Source organism: Leishmania mexicana, chromosome 4 (assembly GCF_000234665.1).
Source record: "Leishmania mexicana MHOM/GT/2001/U1103 complete genome, chromosome 4".
NCBI lineage: Eukaryota > Euglenozoa > Kinetoplastea > Trypanosomatida > Trypanosomatidae > Leishmania > Leishmania mexicana.
This window is the reverse complement of record NC_018308.1, coordinates 242309-268127: the sequence shown is the minus strand read 5'-3', so window position 1 is coordinate 268127 and position 25819 is coordinate 242309. Positions and strand designations below refer to the sequence as shown.

Genomic DNA, 25819 nt, shown 5'->3' with positions numbered 1-25819 from the left:
GCACAGACACACGCCTTACTCTGTGCATCCGCCCACCAACCCTCCCGCCCCCGCTCCCTCTCCCTCTCCCTCGCTCCCTGCACATCACCCCGCGCCACTCCTCTGCAGACGGCGTGATGTCTTCGTTTCCATCGTGTGTTTTCCTCGAGGCTGCGAGACACTCGCACAGCGACACACAAGCTCCGAGATGCACACCAATGTCAGACAACGCGACGGACTTCCTGCACGGTCGCCCGCGTCACCGCTCGCGCAAGTGCCGCATCGATCGCACATCACACACACACGCGATGCGGACGTGAGCGCGGAGGTCGACGTTGTAAGCGCCACGACTTGCGCCTCATCTCCAGAAGCGGCTCCTGAACAGCCGCGTCATGTCGTTCCACCACAGCAATGTCGGGGCCGTCTGCAGCGCGCGTCTCGGCGCCGCTGGCGGTCGCGCTCGGCATCAGCACTGGAGTTGTCCTTACCGACGCCGCCGCCACAGCACCCCTTCACGCGTGCGCAAGCCGGTCGCGAGCATGCGAGCGAAGATGCACTGTCGACCGGTGTCAGCCTCAGCAGTGTCACGGCCGTGGATAGTCGCAGCGGCAGCTCAAGCATGCTGGATGGCATGCGCGTGAGCGCCGCGCTGGTGACAGTGGCAGCACACGGCAGCTCCGGGGCTGCGAGTGCAGATGACGAGGAGCGCAGAGCCGAGCACGCGTCCGAGCTGTCTTGGAATCCGCGCGCGGGAGCTCACCCTCTACATGGCGCCCCACATCATGGTGGCAGCGCCAAGTGGAAGCGATCTCTCGGCCACTGGCCGTGGTCGGCAAGCCACGGACGGCCATCGCCTGCCTCACCGCAGCAGCAGCAGCAGCAGCAGCAGCCACCGCAGACGTCCCTCCCGGGCGCTCGCCCGTACATGTGTGACATCCCTGCCACATTAGCATGCCTTCTCTGCCGCTACCTCTCCCGGACACCGCCACTATCACCTGCAGCCGCCGCAGCAGCAGCAGCAGCAGGGGTCCCTCTGCCCGAAGATGGCGCCGCTTGCACTCGCTTTCTCTCAGTACGCTGGGGTTGCGGGGAGATCACGGCGTCGCCGTCCCAGTCTGCTCTGCATCGACAGCCTCCCGCGGAGGGGTGCTCGTGGTCCGCGGTGTTTTCTTCACCTTCCGCACGCCCCCCTCCTCGTCCCCCGCTGCGTGCAGCGTCGTCCTCGTCACCGCCACCGCGGCTGTCGGCTACCCATGTCATTAACAAGCACGATGCCGACAAGGAGCAGCGGGGCAGCAGCTCCAGCTGCAGCCCCACGAATCATCAAGTCCCGCATCGGTCGCAACAGGCGCGACAGCAGGAACACCTGTGGAACCTCCTAACGCACTACCCCCGCGACGCGAGTGCCTGTCTCGCGCTGAGTCTCAGCGTCTGCGCGGCGCTGGATGCCATGCGGGCAGCACCACCACCAGTGCTGCCCGTGGCAGTGCTGCAGGACATCGCGGCGACGACGGCGACAGAGGTCCGCTTTTTCATCAACGCCTGCGAGGAGGCTTGGCAGACGCCGGACAACACATCACCCGAGCCAACGGCAGCTCCACTGCCGCTCGCCAGGAGCGTCGACGACGCTACGTGCATGTGTGGCTGTTTGGTCGCGGGGCAGCTGCTCGACCCCGCTCTGTATAGGTTTCATCTCCTGTACTACCGCCACCACCATCGCTATGCGCCGTTGCGGCGGGGCGACGGCGGTGAAGGTCAAGCGGGCGAGTCGGTGATGAGCGATGTGCAGAACGATGGCGAGCGCAACGCGCTTGAGGAGGCGAGGGCAGCGACTTTTGGCCACCCGCATGTCCAGAGGCAGCCGCCTCGACACACACAGTGTGCCCCTCTTCCTCCTCATGATGGGTGGCAGGTTCCCGGCACCGCGGCTGAGCGGGCACCTGTGCCCGCTGCCACCCCTCCCCCTCCCCCTCCCCTTCCCCACCTCGCGCGTGTTCAAGGCACCTCGCCGACGGTGCTGCTGCCTCTCCTTGCCGTGCAGACGCTCTCCAGATTTGTGAGGGTCTCGAGCGCGCGTCGGAGTTCGGCGATGTCTCGCCAGCGACGGCGCTGGGGGCTGCGCGACACGCGGCGAAGTTGCCGACGCTCCTCCACCGCCCCTCCGGGGTCCACTGCGCCGGCGAAGGACAAGGACGACGAGGCGGAGGCGGAGGCGGAGGCGGAGGCAACCCGCAACTACGCTCACTTCTGCGACGAGACGGAGCGGTTGTGGGCGGTGATGGCGAGCGTATTGCTCGCTTGGAAGCAGCTCGAGCAGTGCGTCTCCCTGACGGTGCTGGTGCCGCGGCTGGAATTACTTCCCTCATCATCGTTGCACACGCGGCAGTTCGCCCCGCAGTCACCACCCTCGCATGTCTCGAGATCGTCGGCCTTGTCTCCGCTCGCGCGCGCCGCTGCGTCGATGCGGCTGCACAGAACCACTGTGGAAGGCATCCTGCTGCACGCCGCCTTTGAGCGCGCCGCGCTCGCTCGTCTGCGCGTCCGCCTTCTCTCCCTTCCGCCGAGGCCCCGAGACACGGCGGAGGCAGGCCTGAATGACAACGTCGCACCCTCGCTGCTCATGATGGAGCACTTTGTGCACAGTGAGCTGCAGGGTCGTATTGCCCACCTGCCGCTGTGGTGCGCCGTGGCGGTCGAGGTGCTGCAGCTGTACGTCGAGCAGTCTCGCCACGATCGCGCGCTGCGGGAGCGAAGGGCGCAGGAGGAGAACGACGGCGCTGCTGTTCCGGGAGCTGCGGGCCGCCAAGATCACGCGGCATGGAGCTTCGTGCACTCTAGCCGTGTGCACCAAGTCGTGCTGCTGGCCACACGCATCATGACACTTCCCTGCGTGTTCGCCAACAGCGTCTCCGCTCCTGCCCTGGCAATGGACCGAGCCCAGGCACCGCCGCCACCACCGTATCGGACGTGCAGATGGCACCGAACCTCGCTGGCAAATCACGCTGCGAGGGCTGTCCATGCATGTGGCGACTCGCAGCACGCCTCACATGACTTCCAGGCCGCCGCAGCAGCAACGCCCGCTTCGCCTGCGGGTGCGAAAGTGGCTGTGCCCGTCTCGGCAGCGACCGTGACGCAGCTCTCGGCGGTGATGTCCCGGCATCCGCTCTTCGGCATTGCCGTGGCGGTGGTCGGTGGTGGCGTACCACTGCACTGGGCCGAGGCGTGTGTGGCACCGCGCGCGATGAATGTCCACTCTCTCGCAACCGTGCTAACGCCGCCTCTCCCAGCACAGATGCGCAGTTGCCGTGGCGACGGGGTGGATGCGTGGCGTACTCATGTCGCCGCTATAGCGGCAGCAGACACTGAGGCACAGACAGAGCTGCGTCGTTTGGTGCAACTTCTCCACAAGTGGCTGCGAGAGGCGGAAAGGCGTCCATGACTGCCATGCGGGTGAGGCGACGCGAGGGGAGAGTGGGCGATGCCCCAACAAGACACCACCACCACCACCACCGCCGCCGCCGCTGCTGTTGCTGCTCTCCTGTCCAATCCCCTCCACACGCGTGCCCGAACCGACACGAAGCGGCTCTTCGTGCGTGTCGCGTGCGTATCCTCTCTCGCCCCAACGCATCATCTATCGTGTGTACACAACCCTCTGCTACAGCTCAGCTGCTGCGCTTCGGCCCTCCTCCTCTCTCCGCGCCTCATGCGTTGACACCATCAAGAGTCCACTGCACCGAGGCCAACACCGCCACAGCAGGGATCCCAGAAGCGAATGGTGCGCCGCCACGCCCTGCCCCCCCCCCTCCCCTCTGTCTCCCTCCGTATGACCTCCCCCCCCCCCTCCTCGGGGATAGGGTGGGCGTGGGCTATCACGGAAGGGCAGCAGCACCAGCACCGCCATGTGTGTATGTATGTATGTGTGTGTGTGTGTGTAGCGTGCAGCGAGGTTGCCTGCGGGGGGGATGTGCCGTCCCGGGACTCTCCCCACCAGCACCACCACCCCCGCCGCTACCGCCATCACTGTCCTGTTCGTTGAGCACGGCGCACCTCCCGCGTGCGAGCACTCCTTCCCTCGCCTACTCCGGGCAACGCACTTTCACTTTCACTGCCCCCTTCTCTCCCTTACCGGTCTCCCAAAAAAACTGTGAACGCCGCGCCTCCTGTCTCTCTGACCGGTGCCTCGGCGTACGCACGCACGCACGTGCACATGGCGGCGATGGACACAACACAACGGGGGAGGTACTGACCAAAGTGAGCGTCATCGAGAAAACGGTGCGCGTCGCACAGCAGCAGCAGCGGAGAGCTTCGACAAGGTGAAGAAGCCGTACCGAAGAGGAAGAGGACGAGAGTCGCCTCCTCGCCTCGCGCTTGTTGGCCGTGTGTAGCACGTCTGTCTGTCTGTGTGTGTGTGTGTGTGCCTGTGGGTGTGGAGGTCCACAAAGGTTGCCTCTCCGGTTCCAGTCGCGACCCGGGACACACCAGAGGGGCAGGTGCAACGGTGCGCGCCAACGCAAGACAGACCGCACGACGACGAGCATGAGGGCAATCAAGTCGCGCAACGCAGGGGGGCTGCGCTCTGCCAGAGACGTCGACGGCAACCGTAATGCCGCCGCCACGGCGGTCCACGCAACGAAGGCGGCAGCAGCGGCTACGCTGACGGTGGCGGTGCAACAAGGTGATGCCTCCGGCACGCATAGTGAAAAAGGCGCGCCGGATGACTCTATGCTGGAGGTGCACGTCAGTGCTGCTGGCTCGGACGACAAGTACCCCGAAGACCCCCTCGCCGTCGCGCTCGCGCAGGACGCATCACTGACGTTCACCGCCCGCGATGACCCGAGAGTCATTGCCCGGCTGCCACTTCGCTTCAAAGACATGCTCCCTACTATCTGTCACCAGCTTCAGTTCCGGCAGCGGCAGGCCACGCATCAGACCTCTGTCGATGCGGACAGCTACAGTACCAAGAGCAACCCGCTCTCGTCCCCTGCACCGCCGACGGCCGACGCAACCTCGTACGCACACCCGCCGTACCAGCACGCGCACTTGTCGGACATGGTCATGCGGCTGCTGCCCATCGCGGTGGGCCAAGGGCGCAGCTGCAAGACAGCTATGATGCATCCGAGTGACAACGAAGAAGACACCACCGCAGCACGCGGGCCGGGGAACGCCGATAGGCATTGCCATCAACAGCAGCCTGCAGCGTCAGCAAAGGCGAGGGCGGACCATGAGGCAGTGGATGCTGTGCTAAACGCGCCAGCGCGGGTGCCTGTGCTGGAGGACCAGTTGTACCGCACATGGGCGACGGAGCAGATCCTAGACTACCTCTTCTCCTCCCCTACGTCGGCAGACGGCGCTGGCAGCGTTGGCCGCGACGAGGCACGGCGCAGCTTCACCGTCGCCGCGTGTCTGAGCGGCATGCGCGAAGTTGCCGCCGACACGGTCGAGTACGTCGAGCTGCTGCGTCAGATGGTCTCTCTGGCAGACTCGCGGTGTGGTGCTGACCCGAATGATGCCGCAGACGACGCGGACGTAGATTTACCAGCGTACGTGCGCGATGTGCTGGTGGGGGTATTGCCGACGGAAAACGCACCTGCTGCTGCTGCTGCTTCTAACACGGTGTCCGCCGTGGAGCGGGTGCCGGTGGTGACAACGACGTTGCGCTCCACCTTGGATGCAGTGCTGCCGCCGCGGCTCTTCGTCTACTACCTCATCCACCAAGAGACGGCCGTGGCAGTGCAGCAGCAGCGCCAGGCCGCCCAGCAGCGCCAGGCGCGCCTTCGTTGTCACCTGGAGACGCACCCGGACGACTTGAGCGTGCTGGAAGAGATCGATACCCTTGGTGAGGCGCTCGCTAGCGAGTATACAGAGGTGCCAGTCGGTGCTGTCTTGGTCATCCTCGAGCGGACGAGCGATGTGCAGGCGCCGCGCGAGTATCTCGTGAAGCTGGAGCAGACGTTGGACGAGGTACTGGACAAGGTGCAGGCGCGATGCTGCGGTCGTCCCCTACAGCTCACCAGCACAAGTACCCCCTCTCCGCCACGCCCCCGACAGCAGCATACGGCATCGGCCCCGGCCGCGTCCGGTGGGTCACCGTCGTTGCTCAGCCCTTCGCCCCGGCCTAACACGAGGCTCCAACAGAGGAACGCCAGCAGCAGCGTGAAGACGGCCTCCGCGAAGGGGCGAGAAGCACCCACAGCCGTGACCATCCTCGCTACGCCAGACAAGTGGGTGTGCACACACACAGTGAAGCCACTGCCAGCGCAACCGGTAGCCACGTCGGTCAGCGGCGGCGGCTCGGCTACCGTCGCCGCTACGCTGAATGTGCTGGAGCTGAACAAGGAGCGGACGCTGGTGCAGCTAAGCCTGCTCGGCGAGGAGCTCCTCCGACAGGTGACCGTTGATCTTCCCGAGCGCGGCGTCCTGCTCCGACGCCTTCTCGACGAGGCGCAGCTCTCCATCGACGCCCGCGCCATCCTCGCCCGCGAACGCTGCAAGGCCACGCAAGAGTGTTTGCTGGACGGTCAAGACGCGCGAGAGGCGACGGCAGCGCAGTGCAAAGTCCTCGAGAGCGAGGTAGCGGAGCTACGGTCGCGGCTGGCGTACGTGACAGCACGCAAGGCAGCGCTGAGAGCGTGGGTGGAGGAGCAGAAGGCGCGGGAGCTGACGGTGAGTCGCGAGCGAGCGCACTTTGAACACAATCTGCGAGAGCGGTTGTTAGCGCACACGGAGCGGGTGAAGGCGGCGCAGGATGCCGAGCGTCGTAGCTCCTTGCCAGGGTGATCCACGTGAACGGATGGAGAAGGGAGGAAGCAGGGACGTACACGGAGCGCAGCTGCCATAATACGGAGTGTGGGTCATCGCGCTGCACGCGCGCACCAGTCCCGTCGAAGTTGCGTGCTCGGCTTGTGCCCCACCCCTTCCCCACCGTCACCGCCGCCGCCATCCAGACCCTCGCTTGTCCTCAGGTTCGCCTCTCCTCTCCTCTCCTCCCTGGCATACACACACACACACACACACCAGCCCACTCTTCCCCTCTCCCCCCTCCCCTTTCAGTCGCTGCCACGGTTGTAGCCTCTGGTCTTCCGTCGATGTACACCACTCAACCCCCGAGGCGCCGCTGCTCTTTCACTCAACCAGCCAGTCCATGCGTGCGTGCATGCATGTGGGTGGGTGGGTGTCGATGCCCGTGTGTGGGCGGGTGTGTCTCGTCGCGTTGGCAGTGGCGGTGGCGAGAACGCGGGAGTCATGGCGCGCGCTTCTCTCCATACGGGCCCAAATCCATCGCCACCGCCACCGCCACGCACGCGCACGCGCATGCGCATACACAGTTATGTATAATTCTTGACACGCGCGCGTACGCCCCCTCCTTTCCCGTTGTGCGCTCACTTTTACAGAGTGTGTCTCCTCGTGTCTCTCCTTCCGCGGCACCCTCCCGCCGCCACCGCCGCCCCCCCCCCACGCCTGTGGTCTTGAGGTCCTGCGTGCGTGCGTGCGTGTGTGTGTGTGTGTGTGTGGGCGGGTGCCTGGCGCGCGGGTGGGGAAGGGATCATAAACTCTCACCCTCTCTGCCTGATGTGACCAGCTCGCGCGCCAGCTTCCCCCTCACGCCCACCCTACGTTGTCCCTCTCTGCGCCTTACACGAGCTGTTTTACTCGCTTCACTCGCCTCATAGTGCGTCCCAGCGATGGCAGAGGGGAGCAGTACAGGCGAAAGCGGCGAGGTCGGTCTGGATACCCTTGAGGGTTCCCCGAGCTGGTGGTGGATGGAGTTGCGCGGTGCGGGAAAAGGCGTCGAGCTTCCGATGGCGATGGGTGTGCATGTGTGTCGCCTCCTGGCGATGTCGTTGCCCACGCGAAACGCTTCTGCGAGCGCGCTACCGCCGGCAAACCCTTGCCAACGCCCTCTTCCGAGGTCATCATCACCCGCATCGACACACCTTTGCCTCCCTACTTTGTCCCCCACCCCTTCCTCCTCCCCTCCCTCTCTCCACTCCCTGACCGGGATGCCATGCACCCATGCACACGCACACACACACACACGCATGTGCCTCGCAGGAGTGCTCCCCGCCTTGCAGATCTCCCCGCTATTTTTCCGTTTCACCAGTCTCCCCCCTCCCTGCGCATCAGTGAACCTGTGATTCACCTCGCCTGTACTTTGTGCTTCATTATTCGTGCGCCCCGTGTCTGTGCGCGGCCGTCTCCAGCGCGCCTTGCCATCACGAAGTCGCCACCCCCCCCCTTCCCCTCCCTGTCCCTCTGGCGTAAGCGTGGTCGTGTACCTGTCTGCAGTAACGTTGTGTCTTGAGCCACACACACACGCACACGCATTGCCTCTTACCCATCCAACACGAAACGCACGCGCTCGTCCTCCCTCTCACCAGCTCTGTCTGTCCGTTACCCGCCCCTCCCCCCCCCTCCCCCCCCCCCCGAACTCACAATCACTGTTCCATACATTGACAGGCTGTGCCACCACCACCCTGCTCGCCTTCCTAATCTGTCTCTCCCCCGTTCTACTGCCGTCATCGACCAAGATATTTACACACACCATCCACACATTGGTGCCCGGCGCCCCTCGTCACAGCAGTGAACAGCAGCAGCAGCAGCAGCAGCAGCAGCAGCAGCAGACCGAAGCGGTTCGTCGTTGTACGCCTCCCTTCGCTCCCCGTCCTTATCCACCCTTCCCCACTCTCAACAGCCACTGTGGGCCATATGCTTACAACGCGCATTATCAAGGAGACGGAGAAGCTCCAGAAGGAGTGTCCGCCGGGCATCACGGCCACACCAACCAAGGAAAACCCGCGCTACTTCATGGTGACCATCCAGGGGCCGCCGCAGTCGTGCTACGAGGGCGGCCTCTTCCGCCTGGAGTTGTTCCTGCCGGAGGAGTACCCGATGAAGCCGCCGAAGGTGCGCTTTCTCACGCGCATCTATCACCCCAACGTAGACAAGGTGGGCCGCATCTGCCTCGACATCATCAAGGACAAGTGGTCGCCGGCGCTGCTGATCAACAAGGTGCTGCTATCGATCCAGATTCTCATGTCGAGCCCAAACCCAGATGACCCTCTGGCGAACGACGTCGCGGAGCACTGGAAGGAGGACGAGGCCAGCGCGCTGCAGACGGCCCGCGAGTGGACGCGCAAGTACGCCAAGCCGTGAAGTGACACGCCATGTGACATGTGTGTATGCCTATGCCTGACATGTGCGTGCGTGCGTGTGCATGTGTGTGCGTGGGAGGGAGGGAAGAGGGAGGGAGGGCAGACCCCCGGCCTGGCACATATTTTTCCCGACCTGTGTGCTTGATACGCGCACGTGGATGGCGGCGTTCCTTCTCTCTGTTGCTTTTCATGTTTGGTTCCTTGGATATCGTCACCGGTGTGTGTGTGTGTGTGTGCGTGTGTGTGTGTCGCTCCGAAGGTGGTCCTGGAGATGGACTGCGACGTCGCCCACGACCCACGACCCACCCCACCACCACACACATATGTCACACCTCCGCCCCCCTTTCCCCTCTCCTCCCAACACCCACTTTTGTTTTCTATATTAGCACGCTTCGAGTTTCGTGCGTGCGAGCACGTCAAGGGGAGGGGAAGATGGGGACGACACACCGGCACTCACTCCCTCCCTCCTCCCCTCCCTCCCGCATGGGTGTGTCGCGGCGTGGACAGTGGTGGCGCTGAATAGGGTCGATTATAGGAAAGACGCAAGCAAGCAACCAACCATGTACGCACAGTTGTGTACGCCGATGGGGGGGAGGGGGGGCGGGAGCATCGCCATGAGACCAAAGGGAAGCAGAAGGCAGACGGTGCGCGCCGAGGAAGAGGTGTGGCTGAGCGGATGATGGCGGGATAAGGGGACTGGGACGAGCCGCTGGGTGTCTTCAAGAGGTCCCAGGTGCCGCGAAACACTTCCCCTCGTCAATCTCCCTTCATCTGGTACTCTGCATGTCTTTGGTCTCTCTCTCCCCTCCCCGCCCCGACTATTTTCGCCGTCTGGTGAGCTATGTGGGACGCGTCGGCCTCGGCGTGGGTGTGTGTACACACACCCACGCCGACCACCGCCACCACCACCACCGTCCCCTTCCTCCTACCATCGCCGCGTACAGAAGGGTGCGCAACACGCGCGCCTATGCTCTCCTTACCTCCGTGACTCCTCAGCGCACTTCCCCCCCCCCCCAACACACACACACCCTTCCTCTCCTTATCATCATCTGGGCTGCTCCCCACGCGTGACGGGCCATCCGCTCTTGCGTTATCGCTCACGGGCGGCCTCGCCGAGTCGGACCAACCAGATCTGCCCACCCACGTCCCTCACCGTGCTCAGCCGAACCGACGCATCAGCGCGGCGCTTCCTGTTTCGTTACACTCCTCTCTAACTCCACCTCCTCCGCCCCCTCCCCGCCTGATGGCCCGCTCCCGTGCAGCTCCTCGTGCCAGCGGTGGCAGCAGCCACCACGCCGCCGCCCCACCGCCGCCGAAGAAGGCGGAGCCGCTGCACCAGTCGACACCGCACGCGCACCCGCAGCAGCCGAACGGCGTCACGAACATCTACGTTCAGCGTCCGATGGCCGGCGGTGGCGGTAGCGGCATCCTCGGCACGATGGCGGCCGTCGCCGGTGGCAGCGTGCTGGGCCACGGCATCAGCAACTACCTCTACGGCCACGGCAACCAGGCGCCGACGCAGCCGGCAGAGGCGCAGCAGCTGGCGCAGGCCGCGCAGCAGGAGGGGCACGTCTGCACGTCGCAACTTGTGGGCTACTCCAAGTGCCTTGAGGCGAACCCCGAGTCCGCCGACAGCTGCAGGTGGGCGTGGGACTACTTCACGCAGTGCCAGAGAGAGCACCCGATGCAGCCTCCACAGTAGCATATTGGCGAGGCATCATGTAGGCAACTGTGAGGGAAACCTTGTGGTGATGGTGGTGGGTGGTAGCGGGGGAGAGGGGGACCCGCACGTGGGACTCTGTATGCGTGTGTGCGTTAGCTTCGTCATGTTGGCCCGCTTTGAAGAATACGAAGCCCGAGCACCTCTCCCCCTCCTCTTCTCCCTCGTACGAACGACCCAAGCATGCCACACGCGCCGCCGCGATCACCGCCACCACCACCGCCATCCCTTACGAGAAGACACCCACAGAAGCGAGGCATAGCTGCAGAAGAAGAGGGGAGGAGGAGGGGGGGTGGGTGGCGGCTAACACACCCACGCAGGAGTCATACACATGACGTGGACTCTTACCTATGTATCAACGGTGCACCACCACCACCCCCACCGCCCTATCACTCGTCCCCCATCCCTGGTACGACAATCACTGCGAGCCACAGAGTAGACACAGTGGCGGGGCAGAGGGGAGGGCAGCGAGAATATTCGCTGGACACCCCCCCCCTTTACAATTGTGTGTGTGTATGTGTAAAGTCGTTTTGTTGTGGCTGTATCACCCTCTCTCTCTCCCCCCCCCCCCTCGCCTCCCCTCCTCGTCCACTCGCCCCGTCCCATCCTGCGTGCCTGCTAGTCATTGCCCTCGCTGTTGCTGCTCACGCGCTTTGCCTGGGGGAGAGGGAGGGGGAGGAGGGCCAGTGCGCCTCTCTCGTTCTCTGCGTGCGTGCGTGTGTGTGTGTCTTACCTCTATAACTATATATATATATATATCCTTTCGCATGTTCCCGTTTCCCTTGGGACGGAGGAAGGGCAGCAGCGGCAGCGGCAGCCTCCCATGCGCTTTCATTCGTGTCTACATAGAAACAACCCCACGCCCGCCGTGCGCATGAGCTTCTCTGTGTGGGTGTGGCGGGAAACCGGCGACTTGCATGCGAGGGTACATCCTCGCCGACACCACCACCACCACCCCCTCTCCCTCCGTCTTGCCTCTGTTCCTGTTCTGATAGCCTCTGGCAGCGCCTCTTGTCCTCCCGCTCGCCCGCTTCTCCCGACGCTATCCGTGCATTTCGGCGATCGGCTCAGGAACTCCCCTCACGAATTTCTATGGCCCCGCATGGGTTGTTGCATCCATCTCTCACTCTGGCTCTCTCTCTCTCCCTCCCTCTCTCTCACTTCCCGTGTCGCAGACGCACACGCACGGACAACGGTATACAGGCAAGCAGATCGACAGAAAAGGTTGAACCACTCGCACAGGCTTGCGCACCACCACCACCACCACCCTCGGCGTGTCTCGAGGTCAGATATCAGGTCCTTTACACACCCTTTCGTCCTCTCTACCCTGCGTGGCGATTCACGGAGGTGGGTGAGCGTTGGCTGCGCGTAGCCGTGTTGCCCCATCCCACACCACCCCGTCCTTGTACACTGCCGTCCAACGAAGCATCTCGGCATCGCCCCGCCTTCGCTCTCACGGCCTCTGCCAGCTTTGTGTCTCCTCCACCGCGCACGACGAACACACGCGCACACGACATCCGTGGCCGCGGGGCACCTACGGCTTTCGATCCCTCTTCCCCCGCACACATCCGTCAACCTCCATCACGCAGACACGCGGCTGCACGACGAGGAAAAGTGAGCTCACCCGTGTGTTGAAGAATGCCTCGTAGTCGCGGTGGCGGTGGTGGTCGTGGTAGTCGCCAAACCCCCCTCCGTGGATTTCCGTCCGAGCGCCGCCCCGGTACCACGTCGCACGCGCACCCGCAGCAGCCGAACGGCGTCACGAACATCTACGTTCAGCGTCCGATGGCCGGCGGTGGCGGTAGCGGCATCCTCGGCACGATGGCGGCCGTCGCCGGTGGCAGCGTGCTGGGCCACGGCATCAGCAACTACCTCTACGGCCACGGCAACCAGGCGCCGACGCAGCCGGCAGAGGCGCAGCAGCTGGCGCAGGCCGCGCAGCAGGAGGGGCACGTCTGCACGTCGCAACTTGTGGGCTACTCCAAGTGCCTTGAGGCGAACCCCGAGTCCGCCGACAGCTGCAGGTGGGCGTGGGACTACTTCACGCAGTGCCAGAGAGAGCACCCGATGCAGCCTCCACAGTAGCATATTGGCGAGGCATCATGTACAGCGATACCGGAGAGACAGCGAGAAAATGGCGGGCACGCACCTGCCCCGCTGGCCGCCCTCCCCCCTCCCCCTTGCGTTGCTGTACCACAGTCGCCACCAGCCACCGTCAACGCGGCATGTGTTAACGGTAAGCGCATCCGCCGCTCCTCTCTCCTCAGTCTCCTGAACCGCCTCGGTCCCCTGCGAGCATCCCTCCACACGTATGCCCGCCGCCTGTCACGATCCCTCACTGCTTCGAGACTCTCGTGTGTGTGCGCGGGTGTGTCCGCGGCTGATGCGCCGCACGCCTCCCGCACCTTCGGCGGTCTCCCTCCCCACCCCGTGTCACCGTTCACCCTTTACGTGACGACGCATCCTTATTATGGTCCTATGCTTCTCTTGGTAAACACACACACACAAGGTGATCGCACCCCCCCCCTCCCGCCGCCGCCGCCGCCGCCGCCATTTCTTGTCATCGATACCTCCGATGCTTTCTATTTTTACTCGGTGCAGCGCTGCTTGGTCATGAGGTTGCACGCACGCAGCCTCGCAAAGTGCTTCATCGCCCTCCTCCTTTGACCACGCCTCCCTGAGGCCTCACCACTCGTCCTTGCGCACTCCCCCTCCCCCCTCCCTCTCCCGTTCACAGAGAGCACGCCACACACGCACGCACGCAGAGAAAGGCGCGCGCGTGCGTAGATGTGTGTGCGTGCGTGTGTCCACAGTACGTGACGGACGGACGCTAACACACGAGAGCACGCGCATAGGTACCGCTGCGCAGCAGGTTGTGCCTCCCACCCACCCCACCCGCCACCTCTCTGGACACGCGCACACACATGACGCACACGCCATCACCACTTGCACCCCTCCCTCTCTCCTCCTTCAAGCAACTCTCGATGAACGCACCGGTACATGAGCGCAGTGGCACCAGCAGCAGCAACGCGCCACCGGCGCACAAGAAGCAGCGCCACGAAGGTGCGTGTAGTGGCAAGGTCCTTCAAGACGGTGACGCCGATAGTGTGCGTGTCTGGGGTGTCCTCGTCGCGCAGAACCTGCCGTCGAGAGAAAACGGGCTGCTGGCACACGCGCAGCGTTGCGGCTGCCCTGCGGAAGAGGCACACGCGCCGGGGAAAGAGTCAGCGGCGCAGCTGATAGCTTCATCGTCCCTGCGCGACCCTGGAGAGGACTGGTTGTGGCGGCACGTTTCACCAGCTCTGCGGCAGTTCTACTTGCCGACGTGCTCCCACAGCGGCAGCAAGTACCCCTGCGCGCCAGCCTCGCCGCAGCAGGAGGGAAGCAAGTCTCACCCCTCACCACCTCGCCTTCTCCTGCCTCTGTGCGGCACTCGCAGCAACAACGGCGCGGTCCGTCTCGGTCGCCTCGCCAGCAACGACATCGTCCTCGCCACGAATCCGTGCGTCAGCAGTGTGCACTGCACCATCGCCTACCAATCAGGAAGTGATCATCGTCACGGTGACGCTGCAGCAGCGGCTACAGTAGCAGCAGAAGACAAGGAGGCACATAGGGCCGCCTACGAGGCGACCGGCGCCATGGCCAAAGTCGCGGCCCCGCTTCATCACAGGCCTCAACCCACAACGGAGGTGCCAGCGGTGCCGCATCCACGCGGCGATGCAGCCGCCCGCAACGCCGCCGCCAGGCAGCCGCAGCAGCGGCAACAACAACGGTCCGCCAACGCTCACGTTATGCTCTCTGACTACAGCACAAACGGATGCATCGTCAACGGCCAGAAGGTGGGCAAAGGTCGCTCGGTGCGTCTGCGCGACGGTGACGTGGTGGAACTCATCAACGCCGGCCCGCGGCACACGACGAACTACAACCTCTCGTTTCACTTCCTCACTGCGGAGGGGTTTGTGCGTTGGGTGATGGAGCAGCCGCATAGGGCAAGCACGACGCAAGGCGCCGATGAGGGCACCACCACCTTGGCGGAGAAGGAGCAGCACCAACGTCAAGCACTGCAGACAGCTGCGCAGCGGCGTGCGCTGCTGTGCAGAGCGCAGTGGAACGTCGAGGCGCAGGTGCGGCGCATGTACGGTCACAGCGTTGACGAGTACTACTCCCTTGATCGGGCGCACCCGCTGGGCCAGGGAACGTTCGGCACCGTGTACCGTGCCGCCTTGCGCGCAGAGGCGTCAACCTCATCGCAGTCGCCGTCCCTCCTTGACGCCGGCGGTGTGGTCGCGGCTGGCGTGCCCTCAAGTTGGGAGCACGTCTTCAGCGGCGACGGCGTGGGTGAGTGGACGGCGAACCCGTCAGAGGCGGCTGAGCTACGGGAAGCCTACATACGGGAGAAGGAGCGACGGGCGCCGGTCGCGGTGCTGCAGGTGTCCGCGTCGGCGGCCTCGACGACAGCAGCGGAGGCGGACACCACCACTACCGATGCTGCGCCACAGGTGTTCGCCGTCAAGATCATCCGCAAGCAGCGGATGTTGGTGGAAGCTCTTCGGCGACGGCGGCAGCAGCAGCAGCAGCAGCATCCCGAGGAAGGCGAAAGCGGTACAGATCGCACACCTGTGTCGTGCATCCACACCACCGCCACCGTCGCCACCCCTGATACTGCGGGGGCAGTGCCAGGGACGATATCGGCCGAAGATGCCGCGGTGATTGAGCAGTTGTTGCTCATGGAGACGCAGCCGGACGATCTGGCCCTGCAGAGACGGAAGGAATGGACAGCAGGTGTGCTCGCCCATCTTCAGCTTGCCGACTCAACGCCCACTGCCCTGACGCCGTCCTCCTCGCTCAGCGCATTGTGGAAGTCGCCGCACAAGCGGCGAGACGGCGACGACTCGAGTGATGACGGGGACGCACAGCGACTGCCGCGGCAAGATCGTGAGCAACGCCGTCGAGAGCTGATCCGCTGCCTCCCCGAGGCACTCCGCCGCACATACGAGAGAGAGCTGCAGCACCGCCGCCGTCAGCAGCGCGAGATCAACATTCTCCTCGCCGTGCGTCACCGCAACGTCACCGCACTGTACGAGGTGTTTGACCAGCCAGACCACCTGGCGCTGGTGATGGAGCAGGCGACCGGAGGGGAGGTGTGGGACCTGCTGCAGATCTACAAACGACGCGAGCGTGGCGCGAACAACCGCCGTAGCACCGGTGCGCAGCGGCTCGGCAACGGCAGCGGCGACTCGACAACGGCAGCGGTGGGTGCAGCTACGTGCGACGACGACGACGTTGAACTCGTCTCCGTCGGCGGTCCGCTGCCGGAGTTCATTGTGAAGATTATCATCGTTCAAGTGATTGAGGCAGTGTTGTACCTGCACACGATGGGCATCATCCACCGTGACTTGAAGCTCGAGAATCTGATGCTGCAGCGCCCCTGCGACCGCTACACCCTCAACGCGCTGCAGCTGCAGACGTTGGTTCATCAGCTCCGCGCCTACTCTCACCCGCACCACGCAAGCGACGCGTCCACATCCGCCGCGACGACGCGTGAGGAGGGCAGTGCGGCGGTGGAGTTCACGAATCCGCTGTCAGTGCTTTACACGGTGCACGTACCGCGGCACATGTGGCCGGTCGTCAAGGTCATGGATTTCGGTCTCTCGCATGTGCTCGACCAGCTGCAGACACATCCGTTCGACTCCACAGGGGCACTGCACGGCCTCACCGGGATGCTCTCGCAGATGTCACAGGACGTTGAAGGCAGGCCTGCGGCGGCGGCAGCAGCAGCCACGGAGGCGGTGCCGGAGCGGGTGAAGCTCATCTACTCCCGAAACGACGCAACGACGAGCTGCGGCACCCCTATCTACGCAGCCCCTGAGGTCACCAACCCGGCCTTGCGCCCGGACAAGATGGGGTACGGCGCAGCAGTCGACATGTACTCCGTCGGCGTCATCGCGTACGCGCTGCTGACGGGGCGGGCACCGTTTCCGTCAGCAAAAAAACCGCGGCGACCCGGCGGGCCACCTTTGGTGAACTATGACGCCCCCCTGCGCTTCCAGCGGCACCGTCGCCGCCCAGCCAGTGCTGGGCCGCTCCCATCGTCACGGCCGTCCAGCTCTGCGGCACGTCCTCCTCCTGATGTTGCGTGTCTACCTCCGCTGTCTGTGGTAGAGTCGGTGCGCGTGGTGCTGCCGAAAAAATGCGCCGAGACGTCAGCTGCGTCTTCCGCCACCTCGGAGCAGACTCGACAGTGGCACCGGCGCGTCGAGGCGGTGGCGGCGTCTATGCGGTGTGCGGAGCAGAAGCGTGCCCATGCTGAGGACAGCGATGGCGGCAGCAGCGCGACGTCGGCTGACTCGCGCTTTGACGCCACTGTGGAGCAGCTCTGCGCATCACTCACCACGTACGCCGACACGTGTGCGTCGGGTGGGCTGGAGGTGGACCTCGATCGCCTTGTGTACGTCTCCGCGGACGCTGCCGCGACCGGTGCGCAGGCAAACCCGTCCGTCGGTCGCGTGATGGCGCCTGATGGACACGTCGCGGATGTGTTGCTGCCCCCCATCTCGGCGCTCGGCGCCTCCTTCATTCGCGGACTTCTGGAGAAGTACCCTTCGCGGCGGCTGACGGCGTACGAGGCGCTGCGGCATCCGTGGTTGCGGGAATGTGTGTGATACCGTGCGGCGATGGATGTGGCGAGTCCCGTCATCATCCACTAGCTGGCTGATCTCTGAGTGTGTGTATGTGTGCGTGTGCGTGTGTGTGTGGGGGGGGGGGGCGTGGAAGATCCTCTGTAGGACGCGTTGGAGCGCACGGTCGCGCTGTGTTCCCTCCACCACCGCTGAGGCCCGAGTACGGATGGGGAGGGATCGGCCGTGCGGCGGTCCTGCGCCCGTGCCTGACGTCTCGCCACAGCGCCACACAATAGATAAACCGCACAAAAGAAAGGCAAAGGCAAAGCCGTGAGGGAGCTGTGAAGCACGGCGCGCCTACGGTTGCAGCATGCTTGTGTGCAGGTGGGCCTTTCCCTCCGCACACGCTCTCGCCGGGGGAATGCCTAACAGGACACGCCCGCAAAGCCACTGCCCACCAGCCGACTCATGCGTCCACCAATACTCCCTCTCTCTATCTGTTGTATATCGCCCCCCGTGCGGCTGTCGCGGTTGCACCGGCACTTCTCCTGCCACCCCACCCCCACCCCGCACGCCACACGTGTACATACCATCGCTCCGCCATAATTTCCATGTCAGCTGCGCTCCGTCGTCCTCGCTACTTACATCCGCTTCCTTCGGCCTCGTCTTCCACTGTGTTGCTGCTGCCGTGTGCCGACGTTGTTGCTGTGAAGTTGCACCTCCGCGCCATCTGAGTTGCAGCCTTGACCCCCACCCACCCCCTGTGCCGTCATCCATCCCTTGGCTCGCCGACAGAGTCGTCGTCACCAACGGCCACCCGTTTCTCTGCGTTGCGCGCTCTTGTGGCGTCGTGAACGTCGTTTCCCTCCCTCCCTCCCTCCCTCCCTCACACACACCACACACACACACACGCACACCTCCCCCTCTCTCGTCCTTGCTCTTCACGCGCTCATCCCTGTGTGTGCGTGCGTTTTCTTTTCTGGACTGTCGCCAGACTGCCTTCACGCCGCCTGCGCCGCTCGTCGCTGTGGGGTGTCGTCACCGGCTTTCCTCTCTCGCGCCGGTGTGTGCCCTACGTCTCGGCGACACGGGAGCGCGTGTATCTTGCTCGACGTGTGCCCCCTGGTGTGCTCGTAGCCGAAACCTGCCCCATACGCGCGAGCCCCTTGGCGTGGTGCGGTGGTCTGACAGGCTGTCGCAGCCGCGAGAATCAGAAGAAGCGCACTTGCGCGCGGTAACCACACACACGCACACGCGCCGTGGTAACGACGACGACGTACGCACATACGCGTCAGACACAACGACGGTTTCGCTGCTTCACCCTTCTCCCTCTCCTGTAATATAACGTAAGAAAAGGAGGTTGAAGGGCTTGCTGTGTGTGTGTGTGTGTGTGTGTGTGTGTGTGCCCTGCTGCGCTGTGCGCTCCCATACTTCCCTCCCCCGCTTCGGCTGCGCCCCGGCTCTCTCCTCTCGCACTCCGCACACGCCCGCTTCTCTGGCGCTTACTCAGCGGGGCCTCTCACACGTGGGTGCACACACACGCACACGTCGAAGAGGGCGCAATACGGGCAGGGAGGGGGGGGGGGGCAAGATGGAGCACCGACCGCGACCGGAGCTGACGTTTGCGCAGGCGAGGTACGTGAACGCGTCCCACCCAGCGACGGCCACGTTCCCGGCCGCCTGCAACATCTTCGCGAGCGTGTCGAGCGGCGGCTCGATGGCGTTGAACCTCCTGCGCGTGGCAGTGCCGGCGTTGGCGTTGGTGATGCTCATTCTGTGGATGGCGCGGTTCGTCGTGATGCACCTCGAGGCACGGCGGATGCGGCAGCAAGCAACCCACTGGAGAACGCTGCCGAGTTACGCCGAGGTGCAAGCCATGGCAGCCGCCCTGCGGCCAACACGTCCAGTTTCGTCGCAAGAGGCAGCAGCGGCTGAAGCTGGAGATGAGATGCACTGCATCATCTGCTTCTCCTCCACCGTTGACCACCCTGTGGAGCTGCTGCCGTGTGGCCATCAGAAGTTCTGCGCCCGCTGTCTCGTGCAGATATGGCAGTGCACCGGGATTTACCGGCGGCTTCGGTGCCCGCTGTGCCGAGAACCTGCAGAACTCGTGTGCCCCGTGCCCGTCGCCAACTCGAAGCCCTCTGTCGATGATTTGCTGCTCTTGCAGAAGTACAACGGCGGCTTCTGCGGCGCGAAGACGGTGTCACTGCTAGACTGCTGTGTGCTTCGACTGCGCGTCATTACACACGCGCGTCTGCTGCCTATCGTTATCGGGCTCCGCATCGCGGTTCTCCACGTCACCATGTTTGCCTACATGCTCATGCCGACAAGCCTGACGGAGATAGTCGATGGCGCCGCACAGCAGCAGCAGCCGCAGCCGCAGCAAGCCGTGAAGCCCAGCGTGCCCTCGTCGGCCCTCGCCGCCGCGTACGCCAGTGTCGTGCACGTGTTCACCGTTGTCGTGTACGCCGCCGCGAGGTACGCGGACGATTTCTTTCTCGTCGCCGTCAGCATCATTCTTACAGGCCACCTCCTGCAGAGCGCGCTGTTCAAGGATCTCAAGCTCTAGCCGCCGCCTTTGAGGGGGGAGGGAGGGAGGGAGGGGAAGGCTGCGCGCGTGCATGCCCGTATATCCTCGCATTAACGCCCACCCCACCTCACCCCTCTCCCCGCCTCGCCTCGCCTCGCCTCGCCTCGCCAGCTCTGTTCGATGGTTGCTCTCGACATGTATGTCTCACTCGCTTTGCGCTCCGCTTGGCCGCCGCGGCCACGTGCCACGACGTCGGAGGAGGATGGCGCGGAAGCTCCGGAGTTCACCGCGCGGGAGACGTGCGCACAGGCAGACCCGCACCCGTCCTCTTCCCCCGTCCGACACCACGGAAGTCCGTGACGTTTTTCCCTCTGCGCTTTTCCTTGTTTCACCAAAACGGAATGCACGCCTCTTCGCCAAAGCTCTTCGTGGCTCTTGCCTTCGTTGCTGCCTCCCCCCTCCCGGTGTCATGGCGATGTTCTCGGGCCCGGGTGCGTACCATGTGCGCCCGTCTGGCCCGCCCTCCGCCCGGGACGAAGGGCTCCCCTTCACCAAGCTCTTGCACAGACTTGCGGAGAAACATGGAAGTGAGGCCACGCTACCCCTGCCCCCTCCCCCCTTGTTCGAGCACCTGAAACGACGACTGCGCGCGGAAAACCTGGCGCAGCGGCCTTCGCTGCCCGCATGGCGTGTCCGTGCGAAACGGCGCCGCGGGGGGGTGGGGGCGAGGCGCGGGCAATCAGCAAACCCCCCAACACCACCAAAGAAGCACCCCCCCCCCCCAGAGCGCGGCGCCCCACACCCACCCAGGCACCCGGACGCCGCGGCCGTGGCGCTGGGCCGGCGACGAGTGGCCCCGCCCCGGGGGTGGGCTACCGGCCAACGAGCCCCCCACCCCCGGGCATCGGCCGGTGGGCACGCCGCCAGGGCCGCGCACGACACAAACGGGGCCCCCCCCCCCCCCCAACCCATCCCCGCGAAGGGGCAGCCCTCCTCACGAGGCCGCCAAACACGGAGAGCCCCCAACCGGCGGCACCCGAACGCCCCCCACCCCACGCCCACGTTCAGAAAACCATGCCAGCTGACCAGTTTGAACTTTCAAGTGGGGCCCGCGAAATGTTTCCGCATCACACACTGTCCTAGCTGTGTATGTCTCCCCATCTTTCGCCTTGACAGTGACCATGATTGGATTGGCTCTGGGCACAGGGCAACGGCACTTTGATCAAAGTGCTACTCCACATGTCTCGGTGTGGAGCTTGTATAAAATAAAAAGATGAAGCTTTCCAGTGTGTAAACGCTGTCACTTCACCCCACTATCGAACTATCGGATGCCACCAAAAAAAAAATTGTAGGTCACCTCTGCTTTGCTCCAATGCTCCTACTAGCACCGCACAAAACGGCGCTACTCGCTACATCTACTGTGCGCTCTATATGACCTCTTGTTAATCTCCCTCTTCCCTCCTCCTATTTCCCTAACAGTTCTCCACAAAAAAAAAGAACTCAAACACCACTGGGAAGCGAGTAACGCCAACTAGAACACCTAGTCTGTCCTTTGTTCGCCAAAATGACGATGAACTTCGGTAATATGACCCTCGGAGGTGCCATGGCCACCTTCGGCGGTCAGTCCAACCCCATGTGTAACTACACGAGCCCGCTGGCGAAGAAGTTCGTGTACAAAGAGGTCGGGAAGGTGCATTACCCGCTCCGCCGTCACGTATTCCGCACCAAAGTTCGCACCGCCGCGGAGATCCGCTTCAACGAGATCGTCAAGCGCTACATGAAGGAGAAGATGACGTTCAAGAGGGGCTGCTATGCTGCAACTATCACTAACACTGTAGAACTGGACCACATGGGCAGCATTATCCCCAAGGACGAGTACGAGGTCAAGCGCCTGACCAGCTACATGACCAGCAAAAAGATGAGCAACGACTATAAGAAGCACATGCAGGAGCTGTGGACTCGTGTGCTGTTCGTGTGCGAGTCGACGAACCTGGTCGGCGTGACTGAAAACGCGATGCACCAGAACTCACGCCCTGGCACGGATGAGGAGTTCATGTCCATCATTTGGTACTCCGCCTTCGTCACGACGTTGATGGCGTTCGTCGTGACCCTGTTCATGTGGTGGTACCGCTACGGCCAGGCCCCGCAGTACGCCGAGTTCAAGTAATCGGCGCGACTTTCATGAAACGAAAAAAGAAAACAACAAAAACACTAAACTCGCTTGTTTCCATTTTTTTGTGTGTTTGTCAAAGTGGAGAAATCTTAGCACTTAGGATACTACAAAGGGCTTCTCTCTTTTTTGTTTGTTTGTTTGTTTTTGGTTTCCCGTTGTTAGGCAAAGTCAGAAAATAGGGCGTTATATTGAATCAGGGCTGCAGTGTTTTGTGATCCCTTTTTTTTATGAAACCCTAAGCGCGCCTTATTTTCTGATTTCCTTGTATTTTGCTAGCCAGCTCTTCAGATTAGTGTAGTCAAACAAACAAAAAAGTATGGGAAATCTTTAAGGAAAGAGTGAAACCGCGGTGAACTGGAACTGTGGCAGCAGCCACCACAGTTTCCTGTCGATGCATTCTAGAGCGCATCGAAGCACGCGGCGGTGCAAGTTGCCCCTACTGCAGCAGAAGCTTGGTAAAGAGAGCCAGCATGCCTCTGATGAGCACGCCTTGACTTTTTTTTTGCAGGTTCACAGTGATCCCTTTCACGTACTGAAGCCCAACTTCATGTACTGATTCGAACATATGCCTCACCTTCTATTCTCCCCAACACTTTCTTACCAAGTCACCATTTCATTGTCGTCGATTTCTCTTCTCAAAAATGCGCTTTGTCTTGTGGGCTACCAGCGTCTTTCCATTCACATGAAGCGGCGCTGATAATGAGTGATGGAAGAGACGAAGTGATAGCGCTGCTGCAAGAGCTTAAAGCGACTGCGATTCCGAAGTTTGTCGACAGCGGAGAGGCACTCACATACATGGCTTACAGGGATGGGGTTCTTGAAAAAGCAATCGCTCTTCTGAACTCAGAGCATATTGAGTCCGAATCAAATAGAATTCAGCCGCTGCGTGTCAACAGCGAACAACTTGCTAACGCTGTTATCGAGCGTATATTTGATGAGCATACACGAGTGCTACGGTCGAAACTCACCGAAGCTGAAAAGATGGCGGACATCTGGAAGAAGGTTGCTCTTTGCGGAGGCGCTGAGGAGGGAAAGTTGGCGCAACACAACGCTCTTGCACAATCGGCCTTGTGCGTTCCAGCGCGAGTCTCAGTCGGCTCGCAAGTCTGCAGTACAGATGAAGATGCAGCTGCATCTGAGAGCAACACGAACGTGCAGCAGTGCGAGTTCGTCTTTGAGGCAGTAACGGAATGGCTGACAGGCTGGACTACGAAAATGCTGAGTACTGTAGGCGAGAAACTAGAACTGTGGTGCTCCTCGCAATTTGGCCTCACTCCCGTGAGGATAAGCAAGCACGCGCGTGAAGTGAGTCGTCCTAGCCTCGATGACAGCCTGATGGTGTTGAACAGTCAAAACTCAGCGAGCCATGCACCTCGCAAGATCGATAATGCAAGGTTGAGCAGCGGAAAGATTTCACGCGCGGGAAAGAGCAAAATAAGCGAACGAACGACATCGTCATCTCTTGCTCCTTCACCTGGTGAAAATCCTGCGCACCCCTTGATCCTTTCTCCTTTGGATGCAGCCGCCTCCTGTGTGCCAACGCCGAGTCACGGTAAAGTAGGTACGCATTCCCCTCAGTATGCTCAACCTGAATCACAGCTGTACGTTATGCAGACAATGAGTTTAAAAGCGCGTACGAAGCAACTCAGCGGCAAGCAGCGTGCCGCCATCTCGAGCATCCCAGTAGGTCGAATGTCCCATCTACCACATATATGACAGACGAGGACGGCGGTCTTTTTTGCTCCTTCTCATACTATATCTGATCTTTCTTATTATTACTCTCACCTCACTGGGTATCACCATCGCCTGAAACGAAAGTCGCCACGCGACAACGAAAAAGGCAGGAGGTCACAGACACACACACACAAAAAAAAAAAGAAAACCCTTGGCTTTTAAAGCAATGTATGCTGATTGTGCTTCGCCTTTTTTCTGTTGTTGTTTTTCTTGCTTTCTTGGATCTTTGAATACTTGTACACGTACTTTGTTTTCTTCTGGCTAGTTTCGTCGCTTCGAGCGAACACCCCTCTGGAAAAAGAAAAGCCTACAGAATAGACATCGGTGTGCGAAGGCTACCCATGTAGATGCCGTAGCCAAAGGAAGTTTTCTGCTGCAAGATTTTGTTTGCCCTCTCGGCTGCAGGCAGACGGGGAGGCTTTTAAGGTTTCTTCTAAGACGGCGACTTTCCTTTGTGGGGGGAGCATCCTCCTCCTCAAGGGCATATACTCCTCGCTGCACTTAGGTGGATTTCCTTTTTCCGAGCCTTGCATTCATTTCACCACCTTGTAGATGATCCTACTCCTGTATCTTTGCCTGCTCATTATAACCTCATTTAACCCGCGTTTGTTGGCCTGCAGCTTATCTTTGCCTCGAAGCGCTCACCACCACAGAGGGCGCCCTCCTGGTCACAGTCTTTTGATATAATGAGCTGCTGTATTTTTTGAAGTCTATCGTTCATGTTGACGATGGTCACCAGGAGCTCGATGCGTTCATCTGACTGTGCTCCCCCAGAATGGACCTGCTGGCAATCCAGTTGGACAACTACTTCAACGGACGCACGTTGGAGTCTCCCTACACGCCCTGCGCCAATAGGAACGGCTATGAGTGTTTCCTTCGAAATCACCCCAAGGAAGCCAAGCTGGGCTGAAGCAGACAGGCGGTATCCCGTCACGAGACCCGTCACAAGCCTCTCACCGCTAGCAGCGTAAATGACATCATGAACGCCTTTCTCGGTTACCTGGTTGCTGCACTGAAGTTGCGCAAGTGGAGCAGCAACTTCAACCACACCCTCAACACGGCCTTCTCTACGCACGCAGCAGATGCTGTCGTAGCGCTTCTAACTGACTTGGCAAGGCCGCCGGAGCTGACAGCGCAGAAGGTATCCTCGCCTGCCATGATGGAGAGAACGAAAGCTGGGGTCAAGCACGCATCAGGAAAAAATCACCTCTCATAGCTTGCGAGTCGTCGTCAAAATCATCAAAGAGCTCCAACAGCGCCTCTGCAATGAATGCAGCGCCCATGGCACAAAGAGTGACCGCATCCCCTCCAAGAGCACAAGCTGCCGCGCCCGCAACCTCGATGATCACAATCCTATTGAAGCCTCCTGCGCTGGTCACGATGACGTATAACGGGTACGTTGTTGTTCTTGGAGGTGATGGACGCGAATGAATGACGGCAGGAACAAGGTCTGGCACATGGATGTGACGGAGCACCCCACGCATCCACCGGTGGACGGAGCCCTCACTCCCATTAGTGACGGCAAGGTGGAGCTTTGTGCGTGTTTGTTTATCACCTTCCACCTCTGACAGCGGGCCTCTGGCGGCGGTGCTGACGCTGGGGCAGCACTACCACCGCCAAGCGGCGTCAGCACGGCTACGATAAAGTCAATGCACGCGACAGCACTGACGACTGTGAGTAGGGAACCGGAGACCCTCGACCAGGCAACCACCCCAAATGCTCTGTTCACACACACACACAAAAGTGATGATGCAATCGAAGCCAGGGCAGCAGGATCTCTAGAGACGGCTGTTAGCCCATCGTTCTCGGACCGCCCGTCTGGTCCCCCCCCCCTGTTACTCCGCGAAGTGGCCAGCTGGCTCCCGTTTCCCGTTTTATTTTCATCTTCCCGTGTGTTCTCATCAACAC

General features: G+C 62.1%; 9 protein-coding genes across 9 annotated transcripts; all 9 read left to right on the top strand.

The window, feature by feature from the left end:
* Positions 1 to 187: 187 nt before the first annotated feature.
* On the top strand, positions 188 to 3418 carry LMXM_04_0700 (conserved hypothetical protein; the record flags this gene model as incomplete). The annotated part of the gene is made up of 1 exon (XM_003871789.1): positions 188 to 3418. The coding sequence occupies one exon, from the start codon at positions 188 to 190 to the stop codon at positions 3416 to 3418; it is 3231 nt and encodes a 1076-aa protein (XP_003871838.1).
* Positions 3419 to 4515: 1097 nt separating this feature from the next.
* On the top strand, positions 4516 to 6756 carry LMXM_04_0690 (hypothetical protein; the record flags this gene model as incomplete). Its single annotated transcript, XM_003871788.1, has 1 exon — positions 4516 to 6756. The coding sequence occupies one exon, from the start codon at positions 4516 to 4518 to the stop codon at positions 6754 to 6756; it is 2241 nt and encodes a 746-aa protein (XP_003871837.1).
* A 1929-nt stretch (positions 6757 to 8685) lies between these two features.
* LMXM_04_0680 (putative ubiquitin-conjugating enzyme e2) lies at positions 8686 to 9132 on the top strand (the record flags this gene model as incomplete). The annotated part of the gene is made up of 1 exon (XM_003871787.1): positions 8686 to 9132. The coding sequence occupies one exon, from the start codon at positions 8686 to 8688 to the stop codon at positions 9130 to 9132; it is 447 nt and encodes a 148-aa protein (XP_003871836.1).
* Positions 9133 to 10374: 1242 nt separating this feature from the next.
* Positions 10375 to 10833, top strand: LMXM_04_0670 (conserved hypothetical protein; the record flags this gene model as incomplete). The annotated part of the gene is made up of 1 exon (XM_003871786.1): positions 10375 to 10833. The coding sequence occupies one exon, from the start codon at positions 10375 to 10377 to the stop codon at positions 10831 to 10833; it is 459 nt and encodes a 152-aa protein (XP_003871835.1).
* Positions 10834 to 12489: 1656 nt separating this feature from the next.
* On the top strand, positions 12490 to 12936 carry LMXM_04_0660 (uncharacterized protein; the record flags this gene model as incomplete). Its single annotated transcript, XM_003871785.1, has 1 exon — positions 12490 to 12936. The coding sequence occupies one exon, from the start codon at positions 12490 to 12492 to the stop codon at positions 12934 to 12936; it is 447 nt and encodes a 148-aa protein (XP_003871834.1).
* An 899-nt stretch (positions 12937 to 13835) lies between these two features.
* LMXM_04_0650 (serine-threonine protein kinase-like protein) lies at positions 13836 to 17513 on the top strand (the record flags this gene model as incomplete). The annotated part of the gene is made up of 1 exon (XM_003871784.1): positions 13836 to 17513. The coding sequence occupies one exon, from the start codon at positions 13836 to 13838 to the stop codon at positions 17511 to 17513; it is 3678 nt and encodes a 1225-aa protein (XP_003871833.1).
* A 1549-nt stretch (positions 17514 to 19062) lies between these two features.
* LMXM_04_0640 (hypothetical protein) lies at positions 19063 to 20043 on the top strand (the record flags this gene model as incomplete). The annotated part of the gene is made up of 1 exon (XM_003871783.1): positions 19063 to 20043. One exon carries the CDS (start codon positions 19063 to 19065, stop codon positions 20041 to 20043), a length of 981 nt encoding a protein of 326 aa, XP_003871832.1.
* A 1531-nt stretch (positions 20044 to 21574) lies between these two features.
* On the top strand, positions 21575 to 22171 carry LMXM_04_0630 (conserved hypothetical protein; the record flags this gene model as incomplete). The annotated part of the gene is made up of 1 exon (XM_003871782.1): positions 21575 to 22171. The coding sequence occupies one exon, from the start codon at positions 21575 to 21577 to the stop codon at positions 22169 to 22171; it is 597 nt and encodes a 198-aa protein (XP_003871831.1).
* A 705-nt stretch (positions 22172 to 22876) lies between these two features.
* On the top strand, positions 22877 to 23893 carry LMXM_04_0625 (hypothetical protein; the record flags this gene model as incomplete). The annotated part of the gene is made up of 1 exon (XM_003871781.1): positions 22877 to 23893. One exon carries the CDS (start codon positions 22877 to 22879, stop codon positions 23891 to 23893), a length of 1017 nt encoding a protein of 338 aa, XP_003871830.1.
* Positions 23894 to 25819: the final 1926 nt, after the last annotated feature.